Genomic DNA, 13,674 nt, shown 5'->3' with positions numbered 1-13,674 from the left:
ACCACACTTTTGGGTGTGAAGCGCAATATTACACTGTGGAATGCCTCCAGTGTTGAGGTCTGGTACTGTAAGCTTAGCCTCTCAACATCACTGAGGACCCTCTTATTTGTTAGTATCTTCTCCACTTTGTAGAGGGCTTTGGAACCTAGAGACATGAAGCACAAAGTAAATAAGTATTCAAAACTTATGTTGTCACAAAACATTGAGTACAACAGACAACTACACACCTGGTTGAAACCAAGGCCGTAGCCATGATGTCAACATTGGGGGGGACCAAATCTGTGGTGCGGTGTGAATTTCAATAACAGAATTTCAATACATTTCCTGCCATGCAAAAATATTATTAAAATCACAAACAAGTCATTAGTTAAATCAGTCAATTAGGATATACCAAACTTTTTACGGACATAGGCACGGATGGATTATGAACCCCTGAGCATAGATGCAAAAAACCCTCCCCTGTTAAGATATGGGGGCCCGGGGGCATACTTCCCCTGAAGACTTAAAAAAAATGACCTTTTATATAATGACGACTTGTGAGATTTGTATTTGTGGAAATAGAAGATAAGGGCGGAGAAGCAACTTCACACCTTCTTAGGCTTCAGGGGCCAGGGCCCCCTAAGCTTTTGGGCCCATGCAGTAGGTCCATTCAATAATCCATCCCTGGATATAGACCTATGGTATGACTCCATTTGTCTCCAAAATGTATATTTTAAAAGAAAATACAAACTAGAGTATATCTTTGATAACCTCTATATTACACTGAATGCTTACTCATAGGTTTGGACCTATAGCCCAATCATATTTTGTATTTTGATTTTATTATTCTGGCGGCTAATCACACAATTTTAAGGTAGTTTGAAAGGGATGGGATTCAAGATAGGCTAGTAAGACAGGTCCCTCTTCTGTCTGACTCACCTCAAGTTACCCTATGCATTATAGGCTGGTTTCTGACAGATATTACATTTTGTGTTAACATGTAGAAACACATCCTTTATTTGGTGAATGGAGGAGGAAATTCCTTTCTTTGGTTATTGTCCGCGATTCACATTAACTGTAGGCTATCACCGCCATTGTAAAAGTTTTTTCAACTTTTGTGCCGTCGCCACTTAATGCCTGCATGGATGCGCTATTGAGTGCGCATCTAAATGTAACATGCAAGATGCAACAACCATTTCTAAGAGTCTTATAAACCGGTTCATTTCTGACATTACTACTAGCATATGAATGCATTATTTATGTTGTAAGACATGTGAAAGAAATGAATGACACAGGCACGCACAAATTCAAATAAAAGTATGTTTCACTTTCGCTATTGCGAGAAAATAGGCTATGGAAAATGCTTCAAAGTTCCCTTTGAGTCTGATCAGCTTCAAAAATTAATGGGGTTTCCTTAGACAGTGCTACACCTTTTCAACAAGTTTTGTGAGAATTGTACCGGTATCTTTTGCGATATTGTTGACAGCCCGCACCGCAGTAGGGTGCAGGAAGCTTTTGATAGCGCACGCCTCAAACGATAAACGCAAAACCTCCAGGACAAACCACTCACAGTGTAGGCTACTCGCTCTGAAACCATCAATAGGTCACTAATTTGTGCGTTATTTACGTTTGATTGCATTTCAGATGGCGGGACTTGTTGGTTTCCTGTAGTAGCCTATAGCGTTTTTTTCTTTATTTATTTTTCTATGTCCGAATATTGGGGGGGACATTTTGGTCACATCTGAATATTGGGGGGGACACGTCCCCCCCAAAGTCTATGGTGACTACGGCCCTGGTTGAAACCACTTCTTAGGATCTCTGCTCTGGCGGACTGGATGTTGGCATTGTGGGAAGAGAGGGTTGTCGTGGGTATGTTTGTTTTGCATGTGGTTTACCACAGATGTCCATTTGGCGACTTTCTCTGGCCCTGAGGATGAGGATGTTGCACACCAATAAACATGGTTGCTGATTCCACGCTGCCACTTCTTGACCACCTCACAGTCCTCTTTAGCCACTTTTCCCAGTTTCTTAGATAGACCTGGTGATCACAAAAGGAGTTGACTTACTGTGATGAAAAACATGATGTGTGTGCATCTAAACATTAACTCCTAATATTGGTACAGGGATATTGTTATCGCAATGCAATGCCATGTTGCAGTGTTGAAATTTTATGTTGAACCAAAGTAAGACACTAACCTTTTTCCAAATGCCAGGCATCATAGTAGTGTGTTATCTTTTGCTCACGGAGATATTTTTGTATCTGGGGATGACGGTCAGTGACAATGTAATCGACTGCCACACCCTTGGACTCCAAAAGCTGTAGGCTTCTTTTGAGTCCCTCTTTCTCCATGTTGTGGCTCCCGCCAACCTCATTGCTCTGTAAACAAAACACAAAGGGCCAGAGGCGGACAGAGTACACAGCTTTATTACTTGAGTAAAAGTACAGATACCCTTTGCTCAATTTTACTCAAGTACAAGTAAAAGTACAACAGTCAGATGCCTACTTAAGTAAAAGTACTGAAGTACTTGTTTACATTTATGTACAGAAACGTCCTACATGGAGTTATGAAAAATGTTAATGTTAATACCTTGGAGAATGTAAAAGGAATTGGAAGTAAAATCAAGTCATTTTCATCTTTTTACCACGTTGCCAGGGATGGGCAGTATTTCTAATACATGTATTTAAAATACATATTTCAAATACAAAATACTATTTTGTAATTGAAACACTTGAAGCGAAAACTATCATTAACTTGTTCAGAAAATTTAAATAGTCTGGCGAGGTGGGGCCACAGGTTGGCACATTTCCGGGATGGACCTGCTGCGTCTTCATCCATTGTTTCGTCTCTCATCTAAATCTGACCATGGAGTTGACTTTGGTGGAAAGCTGAAGGTGATTGCTGATAGGCTGTCCCAATCAGTGGCGCCTGCACAATCCAATCACGTTTGAGAGGGAAACAACAAATTGAGGGTTTCTGAGATTTTTCTTTTTTCCTTTTTTTAGAAGTAACTACTCACAGTTATGGATAGAAATGTAGTGGAGTAAAGAGTACAATATTTGCCATTCAAATGTACTTGAGTAAAGTCATGAGTACTCCCCAAAAATGATACTCGAGTAAAGTACAGATCCCTCAAAATTGTACTCAAGTACTGTACTCAAGTAATGTACTCCGTTACTGTCCGGCTCTGCAAAGGGCATACACGTTGTAGGAATTGTTAAAAGTCAAGTTTTGATGTGTGTATACAATTATGGTGGACTGGTCTGTGAGAGTGAAAGAAAAAGAGACACCGATAAACTGTGCATTGTGTAACATTGATAACTATTTATCTTACATCTGTGAATCCACTCACCTGGACTAGTTGAATGTCAATAATGCTGTTGGTCTCCAGATTCATCAAACTGTAACTTCCATATTTGGCAGAGTGGCCTGCAAATACACAATAGTTCTATTAGAAGTAGGTCATATTATTTAATTTTTTTTTGTAATTTTGTGTGTTACACCACGGTCTGTCATAATAGAATATGTTTTGTCTAATAAAAAGCGGAAGCTTACCCGGTGAATCTGCTCGCATGTCCCCTCCAATCTTGACTTTCCACTGACTCAAGAACTCAAATTCTGCTTCTTGGTACTGGTGCCGTTGTTGGATCACAGCTGTTTCCAGATAACTGCTTGCATGCCTACGGAATGCTGAGTAGCTGATGTTTTGCAGATGCATGGCTTGAAATATCTACAAATTAAAAAAAAAAAAAAAAATCATGCATGAGTACATTGTAAAGCACTGTATCAAGCCTACATGAATAATTTGGCTACATGATTTTGTACGTTTACTATTTTTTTGGCTGTGGAACTTTTCATGATGAAAACGTAATGATTCACGTAGGCCATCATTCACATCGTGCAAGTTCCAAGACATTTTAGCATTAGCCATGGTTGGACGTGACAATAATTTGGATAGCGTAGTAGCCTACGATACCGCGACTGCATAAGACTACAGAAAGAATACAAACAATTAATTTCCTGCCACACAATACTTTTGCCTTCTGACAGATTTATGTGGACATCTATAGCTTCCTTTTCCACAGCTTTCTTGGCTAACTTATCAGCCTTTTCATTTGACCTAATGCCCACATGAGCTGGGACCCATAAAAAAGAAATTTCTACCCCCCTCCTTTTTACATCTCTTATTACCAGTAGAATCTCATATATAAGGTCTTGACGGCTCTTTGATAACCCTTTCCCTAAACTATTGATAGCTGATACAGAATCACTACATATCAACACTTTACGAGTTTGAATCTGTTCAGTCCATTGCACTGCCATCAAGATTGCATATAACTCCACTGTAAATACACAAAGAAAAATTGAAGTTCTTTTAAAGTTTTGGATATTCTAACCCTGAACAACAAAAGCTGCCCCTGAAGCACCAGATTCTTGATCCTTTGATCCATCTGTAAAAATTAATAAATGCTCTTGATAATTTTCTTGTACATGACACTGAAATACATGCACCAAATCCATCTCAGGATTTTCAGACTTAAACTTAAGCAGCTCTAAATCTTTCTTTGGGACCTCTAGTTGCCATAATGGAATTGAAGGCCACATTACTCCTGAACAGAAGCTCTTATCCAGAATAGACAGTTCTTGTGCCACAGTCTCCCCTGTCCATCCAAAACATGACAGATTTGCCACTTCTCTCTCCCAGCTTGGTTGAATAGCAACTTTTAACTGGGTGATCACACCCTTGACCCATTAAATTGACCCAGTAGTTTGCCTGCAGCTGTTTTCTTCGCAAGTATAATGGCATCTCTCATGTTTCTACCTGTAAAGAACACACTGGTGAAGAGCGCACGGCTCCTGTACTAATTCTTAGCGCTTTTGCTTGGACTACATCTAGTCCAGCTAAAACTGACTTGGCTGCAGATCCATATGCCAGACACCCATAATCAATTCTAGCTGTAATTAAATAAATATAAATATGTTTCAGAGAAGCTATGTCTGCCCCCCAGTCCAATCCACTAAGACACCTCATTAAATTAATAACTCTTTTACACTTGTCAATAACCTTAGATACATGCTCCCTCCATGTAAGTCTAGAGTCAAAAAAGACACCAAGAAATGTAAAACGTTCAACCCTTTTCAAGTCCCTGCCATACATCTTTAGTTTAGGACTTTCATCAATTTTCTTTCTAGTAAAAAACATCATTTTAGTCTTCTTGACAGAATCTAAAACCCCACCTCTTTCCCCAGTTCTCCACTAGGGTTAACGTTTCCTGTATTTTCTTCAGAGTGTACTGCACATTTTCCCCCCTTCTCCATAAGCTACCATCATTTGCAAATAATGACCTTCCAATACCTGGAGCAACATTAGAAAAAATATCATTAATCATTATATTAAATAACAATGGACTTATGACGCTTCCTTGAGGAGTTCCATTTTCAACTACCCACCTTCTGGACATATCTTTTCCTATTTTTACCTGAATACTTCTATTACTCAAAAAATCCATAACCCAGTTAAACATGTTTCCACCAATACCTAACATATGCAATTTAATTAAAAGACCCTCTACCCATAATATATCGTACGCTTTTTCCACATCTAAAAACACTGCCACAACTGTCTCTTTTTTAACTTGAGCTTTTCTTATCTCATCCTCAAGGCATATGATTGAGTCAATTGTACTTCTTCCCTTCCTAAAGCCACTTTGGCAACTGGCCATCAGTCCCTTTTCCTCTACAAAGTGCATTAGCCTACCATTAACCAGCCTCTCTATTAATTTGCCTAAATGAGAGGTAAGAGCTATTGGTCTATAATTAGTTGGGCTACTAGCATCTTTTCCTGGCTTTCTTATAGGAACAATAATTTTTCTTGAATTTCCCCTTGAGGATCAATAAAGTATCTATCTATCTATCTATCTATCTATCTATCTATCTATCTAATTGCTTCCTTCCACCCTGAAGGAATCTTCCCTTCCTCCCGTACTTTATTAAATAAATTTAAAACTTCTTGCAAACCCTCTTCACTAAGATGTCTCAACATGTCATAACAAATCTCAATTTCCAATTGAGCTACAAAACTCCCTCCAATATGATCTTTTCCTCTGCCTTATTGTCCGTCTTACTACTGCTTGTGCTTGTTTATAATCAATTAAATGTTGAAAATGATGGGTTCTTTTTAATCTTCTAAAGGCCCTGTTACTTTCTTTAACAACCTCTTCACAATTAATATCCCACCATGGTACCACTTTTTTTAACAAACTCTCCAGAACTCTTTGGAATAGAAACCATTGCTGCCATATCAATACTCTGCCTCAACTCAATTTCATTTCTCTCAACATCCTCAACGTCTTGGATTAAATTAATGTACAAATCACTTGTTTCCTTAAAACTCTCCCAATCTGCCTTTTTAAAAATCCACCTTCCATGACTCTCTTCCACACTCAAACCTACATCAATATCCAATTTACATAGAATTGGGTAGTGATCACTTCCAACAGTACTCCCCTTATGCACTTCCCATTTACACCTTGGAACCAATCTACTAGATAAAAAAGTAAGTATAATATTGACTCTACCAGTTCTAACATCAATCCTAGTCCCACTACCATAATTTAAACAAACTAAAGATCTACTATCCATTAACTCTTCAATGACTTGCCCATTATTGTCTATCCTTTCTCCTCCCCACAGAGTATTATGCGCATTAAAATCCCCACACCATATAACATTATTCCTGTCCTTCTATCTCTTCTAGTTTATTTAATTCCAATGGTTTACAAGGGTTGTAATAGTTAATTATTACTACTTTCTTTTTATCTGCCCATACCTCCACTACCACATACTCTTGTTCCTTACCTACACCCAATACTCTATAAGGTACACCCTGTCTCACAAATGTAACACAGCCCCCACCATTTCCTTGCTCCCGGTCTCGTCTAATGGCAACATAGCTAGGCAAAACAAAATCAAACCTAGGCCTTAGCCATGTTTCCTGGATGCACAATACATCAGGCTTTATTGACCTACTAACTATAAATTGTTTAAAATCTTGCCCATTAGCTAACAAACTCCTTGCATTCCATTGAAGAATTAACATAAATATCATCCTATAGCTCCCTCTTGACTTGGTAGCATACCACTAAGGCCATCTCTAACCTCTTCCCATTTTAAACCGGTCATACCCAAGTGATGGACTGCTGCTTTTGTAATAATTTGTATCCTTTCTGTTTTTGACTTCACCTCAGATGTAGCATTAATCACCCCTGCAATGAAGATCACTAGATTCTTCTTTTCCTCCCATTCTTTTTTCTCCCTTTCTTTAAGAGACTCTTGCCTCGGAGTCCACACTTTTCCTGTAGCTTCCCTTCTTACATCACTTCCACTAGCTCTTGTATAGGGAGGGAAAGTGAAAACCAGCGCCCCAAGTGGTTGCGTTCCTATCGAAGAGCAGCTCCAATGTTAAGTCCCATAGACCTATTTTAAAAAAAATACTGTGAAGCCAAATCAGCGATCTTATCCACCAAAAATATTTTTCAGTGTCTATACAGTAATAATCTTCTAACTGTGAAAATGTCAGACACTATTTTGCCTTATTTAAAAAAATCGAAATTGCTCCTTTTCTTTCATAAACGAACTACAAAAAAGCCACGTGACTTTACCCTTCAACGTTACTCACGGTAGCATGGTTTGTTTATTAGCCTGGTTAGCATTGCCACTTAACACTTACTGCCAGCTCTTCATGTGAGTAGAAGCACAACACCAGTTATCCAGACATAAAGGTTATCACCACGCGGTTTACATCACCTTCCGTTATTACAAAAATATGTAAGCCAGTTAAGCAAATTGCCATATTGATCAGTTAGAGATTAAGCGCCCAAACCTGTGACGTCACATGCAACTGTAGTTTGTTATCACCATGTTACGACAAAAACTCAAAACAATTCAACTGATCCTAAAAATAAGGTATGACCACTTGAAGCAATAGAGGTGACCCCAGTGCCTTACATATGGAAGGCATTAAATTAAGATCCCAATGTGCACCGAGATATATTTTTTCTAAAAAAAATCCCATCCCCTCCGCTAAACTCTAGGAACGCAACCACTAGATGGCGATGAGATTACTTTCCCTCCCTATGCTCCACCCTTTTAACTGCTTCTGCATACGTAACTTTGTTCTTTATTTTCATATTATGAATTTCAGTCTCTCTTTTCATTACTTCACATCCCCAGTAAGCTGCACTATGAGGCCCTCCACAATTACAACACTTAGGTATTGCTTGTTCCCCACACACCCCATAGTCATGAGCTCCACCACATTTTGCACATCTTTTCTCCCCTTTACACATTTTAGCTACATGGCCAAATTTTTGACAATTAAAGCATACCATTGGTTTATGAGTAAACTCTCTCACATTATATCTCATTTACCCAAAGTAAAGAACCAGGGGCAACTCTTTAGTACTAAACTGAACGACAACTGACTCAGTTTCCGTTTTCTCAAACCCCCTTGTCAAACGCTTGGCACTTTGAACAGCATCACACTTTTCTTTGATATTCTTAACTAGCTCTTTCATATCCACTGATAAAGGAATCCCATAAATCACCCCTTTACTTCCTTGATCACCAACTTTTACACTCTTCGCTACTTTTTTTTTTCCAACTGTTTGCAATTTTTCAGCCCTTCCAACCTGCTCTTCAGAGACACATCCAATCAAATTTCCATCACTCAAAATTCTAGCATATTTCACTTCTGGGTCATTCCAAGTGAAAACAGCCAAAATCGGGGTATCATGTACATGGTACTTCTCAGATTTTACTGAAAATTGGTGAAAATATGCCTTATGTTACCAAACGAGGGAATCTGAAGTTTCAGGTCAATATCTCAAACGGTTTGCCCTGTGGCGTCCATTTGAATTTCGGGTGCCATGGCCGTAATTGACACATTGGAATTTCACATTTCATCTTTTGCCATTTTTGGAAGCCCATAACGTCTGTTCTAATTGTGGTAGAAGGCTGGAAACTGGTGTGGTAGTTCTTTGTAGCCTGTACTACAGAATCAACATTCCTTACTGTTTGGGTGAGAGGTGGGTCACCAAAGTCCTAAAAAATGTTGACGGCATGTGTGATTTTTCACTTTTTGGGTGGCCGTAGCACCACAAGGAATGATCATATTTGTTCTAAACAGGATTATTTGTTATATGTGGGAACCTTGCTCTTGCCAAAATGAATTTGAAGGGTATGGTACCACTGACGGGGGTTTTATGGGGGTCCAAAAACCCTCTCCGGCAGAGGTGACTCTTTTGGAACCCCATATTTGGACCCCCAAATGACCATGTGGGCACTTGATGATCCTAATGGGATTTATACCAGATAAAGATACATATTTGTTCTTTCTTTTAATGAAATAACATTTTTGACTATGAAGCTCCATAATATGAATTATGCACCATTTTGGACATTGTTTCCAGAAGTCTGGAATGTAGATCAGGGAGAATTTAGTGATGATAAAGCTTGAAAATAGTGGAAATAACTTAGTATTATGCTCAGTGATGGCAAACTATTAAATACTGAGACTGTCACGGATTAACCCCTTATCTCCCATGAAAGAGACCCGCCATCAAACTTTTAAACAACTAAATAACAAGAATGTTACATAGTGTAAGAATTTTAAAGAACTAAATAATAAGAATGTTACATAGTGTAAGAGTTTTTCCTTGCCACTGTCACTCTCCAAATAAAATTGAATTGAAAATTTAATTGAATAGTGTCTTTAACTATTATCCAATTGAATAGTGTCTTTAACTATTATCCAATTGAATAGTGTCTTTAACTATTATCCAATTGAATAGTGTCTTTAGTGGCATAATTTTGTCATGGTCCTTTTGGTGAAGTTTGAATTGGCGAGCACTGCGTCCATAGATGTCTGGCACACTGACACAACAAATGATATGTTGGAATGGCACCCAACAGGGGATCTGTCTTTGGTCCGATGGCCATGTGAGGATGTTGTTGACACACTTCATGAATTTTCACAAATTGTATTTTCCTGGCTGGAAAATTGAGTTTTGTGGCTAAGAACATTTCATTCTTCTTTGTTAGTGCAGAAGATATTAAAAAACATGAGGAAACATACGAATTGGAGAGTTACGCCTCGGACAAAACGATCAGTGGAACACAATCGCATCATTGCTTTATAACAATTTTCAAAAATAAGATACGGATGAAAATAATATCACAGGATACAATATTCAAAGATGTCGATGCCGGACAACGATCGGATTCAGAACACTTGGATACAGAACACCCAGAGGCAGAACACTCGCAGTCAGATTGGCTACAAAACTTTTAGATTTAGAGGGTCTTGCAACATTTATTGCATAAATATAATCCAATTTAATTAATCATAACCAAATAAAATGGATTATATATGTTTCAATGTGTACGAAAATATAAAATGTATTGAGAAAAGAATGAATGAGGTAAAAAGAGAATGTGTATAGGGTAATTCTAAAATGTATATGTAGGCCTATTCATGAGCTCATATCATAGCACCTGAGCAACTAACCTTGTTGAGTTAGATAAAGAAAATAGATGAATAAAAATAAATTTGGCAATTACAATAAATAAAGAAATTATATGAAACAAAATAGACAGCTGCTGCAATAATATGTAGGAAGAATCTATGCAAAATCAGTCAAGTCAATTCTTTGAGCTGCGACCCGAGTATGGAGACAGTAGCGATCTGATCTGATCTGATGTTGTGTTCTTATGCAGGCTTGCTGGTTGTAAACTCACAGATACATCTTGTGAGGTTGTGGCTTCAGTTCTATGGTCACCAAACTCCCTGCAACAGCTGGACTTGAATGACAATGACCTGGGGGATTCTGGAGTCCAGCTTCTCTCTAAGGGACTGTCCAGTTCCAACTGCAAAATGCACACATTAAGGTGGGTGCAGACATTCACTTCTTTCAATTAATTTTATCATTGTGCAGGTGCCATTCTACTTTTGAACTTACCTGTGAGTTTTAAAATGTGTGAACTGATTCAATCTCTGTCATAAGTTTATAATGAAGCAATATGGCACAAGTGAGAGTGGCGTTGGTAGCACATATAGCCATGGCTTTTATTCGGCCTCGTGCTGCAGGTGCTCACAGCCATGGCGATATCTGCTACCAACTCCACTCTAACTCATGCCATATTGCTTTCATACAACAGTTCTACTACCAAGTAGTCGATTTGAAAGACGCCAAATTGCTTCTAATATCATTTATTTACATTTTTTTCCCATTCATCCTTTGCCAGAAACATATTTCCAATTCTCCAATATTTCCAATCTTCCAATAGTTAAAACACAACACTTCACTGGAGAGCCAAGTTCAGGTGGCGTAGGCTATATGTGCACAGTCATTTCTAGAGCCTACTCGCTTGTCCATATGTCATATGCTGAATTGAACATTCACCCTACTCTATTTACTCCATTTTCTTACTGAGTTGCTGTCAAATGTGATGTTATGAAATCGCTGGTCTCTCGCTGTGAATGAATGGAATGTTCACATTGGAGAATTCAGAGCAAAAAGCAGAGTGTTCGAGTGGGGATGTCCTGAGATATCACCACTCAAGGAATGTGTCTTGTCCAATCAGAAATTAATAAATAGTTTTACCAGATCTATCTGTTGTAAAATAAACAAATTACTTCAGATAAAAACAATATCACCAGTTGTATGCAGGAAAGAGCAATGAAAAGGACAATCTCTCTCTCTCTCCCTCTCTCTCTCTCTCTCTCTCTCAGGCTCTCTGATTGTCTCATCTCAGAGAAGGGTTGTGGTTTTCTGGCTGCAGCTCTGACCTCAACCCCCTGCTGTATAAGACAGCTGGATCTAAGTTACAATCATCCCAGTAAATCAGGACTGAAGCTGTTATCTGCTAGACTGGAGGATCCTGTCTGTAAACTGGCGATACTTAGGTATGTTCAGAAAGAAACCCCAGTGTTGCACATTTAGACGTTGTCTCCATTGTGGATGCCATAGCTGTAGTGGACTATTTTTAAATGTGTGTTGTAATAGCTGTATCTCTTTGCAGCATGCAATAATTCAAATATTTAGAGGCGCGTTCATCTTCACAAACATAGTCGAATGTTTAGAAACCTTTGCAAATACTTTTCTGTTTGTTTGTAACTGTTCAGATTCCAGGCTGGGAGATTAACAGAAAGACAGGGAGGTGCGTAGAAGGACAGGGAGCTGTTCATCCCTGGGAGACAAGAAATACTATTTTCTGGTTGTCTGCAGGCATGAAAACTCCTCACCTTTCGGCGAAATTCGCTGTTTTGAATCCAAAATAGGGGACTTACGAGGTTCGCGCAGATCCGATGAGAAAATATTGTGTGTGTGTGTGTGTGGGGGGGGGGGGTATTGGGTTACAACTGAGTTTACAAATCACGCGCAGACGCGAACGCATCTTGATGCGTTGTAAGACAAGAGCCCAATTAAAAACTTGTCTGATCCAGCAACGATTATGTGAATGCAGCCCTTTGCCTTTAGCCTATTAAACAGTGGAAGCTAAATTTTGCCGCGGATGCAACACGAACAGAACGCTTGCGCTGGAATAGCCCTGTCAGAGTGCAAATTACCCCACCATAATTGGGGGGTACTGCTCCTTCACTTCTTCTATGACCATCATGGTCCACTACCATATCAATCCCCATCGTGATCGCCAAGTGCAACATGTGTTGTGCAACACACATACAAGGTCTAAACATGCGACAAACTGATAATCAGTAGGCTACAGAATATCTCATTGTTATTATATATCCAAAAGAGAACTGTTTTGAGCAACTCTCGAAAGTTAGAGAAGTGCACTGAAATACCATTCCAATTACTAGTAAAAGTAATACCTTTACAAGAAGCCTATTGCCTATTTCATGAAATATTGATTTGGTTTATTTTTAGATTTCAAAGACCTGGAGGTAAGACCCAACCCTCTCATATACTGTATAAACAGAAAACAATTTTCCATTATAGTCTATGGTAGTCAGTGGAAAATCAACACAATTACTTAGAGATTTGTGAAACCTGAGCAATCTTTAATGTGATTAAGGAGCATACTATGAAAAAACATACTACCACAGAAGAACTACAGAGCGGTAACCTACGAGAATCCGATAACCAGAACAAGCTGGGTATCATCAACATTACAGTATCCTACTGTACAAATGAGTCACATATACACATGCACACATACAGTTTTCCTTTTCCTCAATAGTGTCTCTGTGAATAAAATCAAATCCTAGTTTCATTAAGATAGTATCAGGGTTCTCAGATGAAACTAGATTTATTGAACTAAAAATATGAAATAATAGAATGTAAAAACAATACTAACCAATTAAAAACAAATTCAAATACTAGCATGTACTATTTAGCCTAGGCTACTTGGCTCTTTTTATGCTTCCACAGGTTTCACTGATGTTATGTAGGCTTAACTACATCAGACCCTCTTGTGCATAATATAAAAGCAACACAGGATCTGTGCCAAACTAATTTCAAAAGGGCACAACAAATTATTCAAGATAAAATGAGAATGGACAGCTAGGCTATTAGGCTAGTGACAATGGCCCCACATTTTTGAGATACCCCAACCGGAGGTAGAACTAAACGCAACAATGTTTTTCCTCATCTCTAAGGTCTCCCATATATGAAAT

General features: G+C 38.6%; 2 protein-coding genes across 2 annotated transcripts in view; both read left to right on the top strand.

The window, feature by feature from the left end:
* LOC143121097 (NACHT, LRR and PYD domains-containing protein 3-like) overlaps positions 1-13,674 on the top strand; it is a 295,171-nt gene that overhangs the window by 96,192 nt on the left and 185,305 nt on the right. The gene's annotated exons all lie outside the window — the stretch shown is intronic.
* The window catches only part of LOC143124083 (uncharacterized), a 72,597-nt gene that overhangs the window by 43,397 nt on the left and 15,526 nt on the right, over positions 1-13,674 (top strand). The window contains exons 4-5 of the mRNA XM_076288532.1: positions 10,755-10,925; positions 11,770-11,943. Of these exons, the coding sequence (XP_076144647.1) occupies positions 10,755-10,925; positions 11,770-11,943 (345 nt within the window). The remainder of the gene's footprint in view (positions 1-10,754; positions 10,926-11,769; positions 11,944-13,674) is intronic.

This window comes from Alosa pseudoharengus, unplaced genomic scaffold (genome assembly GCF_046254945.1).
Source record: "Alosa pseudoharengus isolate Yale_2024_CS ecotype anadromous, Long Island Sound unplaced genomic scaffold, YU_APseudo_1.1 YU_APseudo_1.1_scf_1, whole genome shotgun sequence".
NCBI lineage: Eukaryota > Metazoa > Chordata > Actinopteri > Clupeiformes > Clupeidae > Alosa > Alosa pseudoharengus.
Note: the sequence above shows the minus strand (reverse complement) of the source record. Positions and strands in the feature narration are given on the sequence as shown.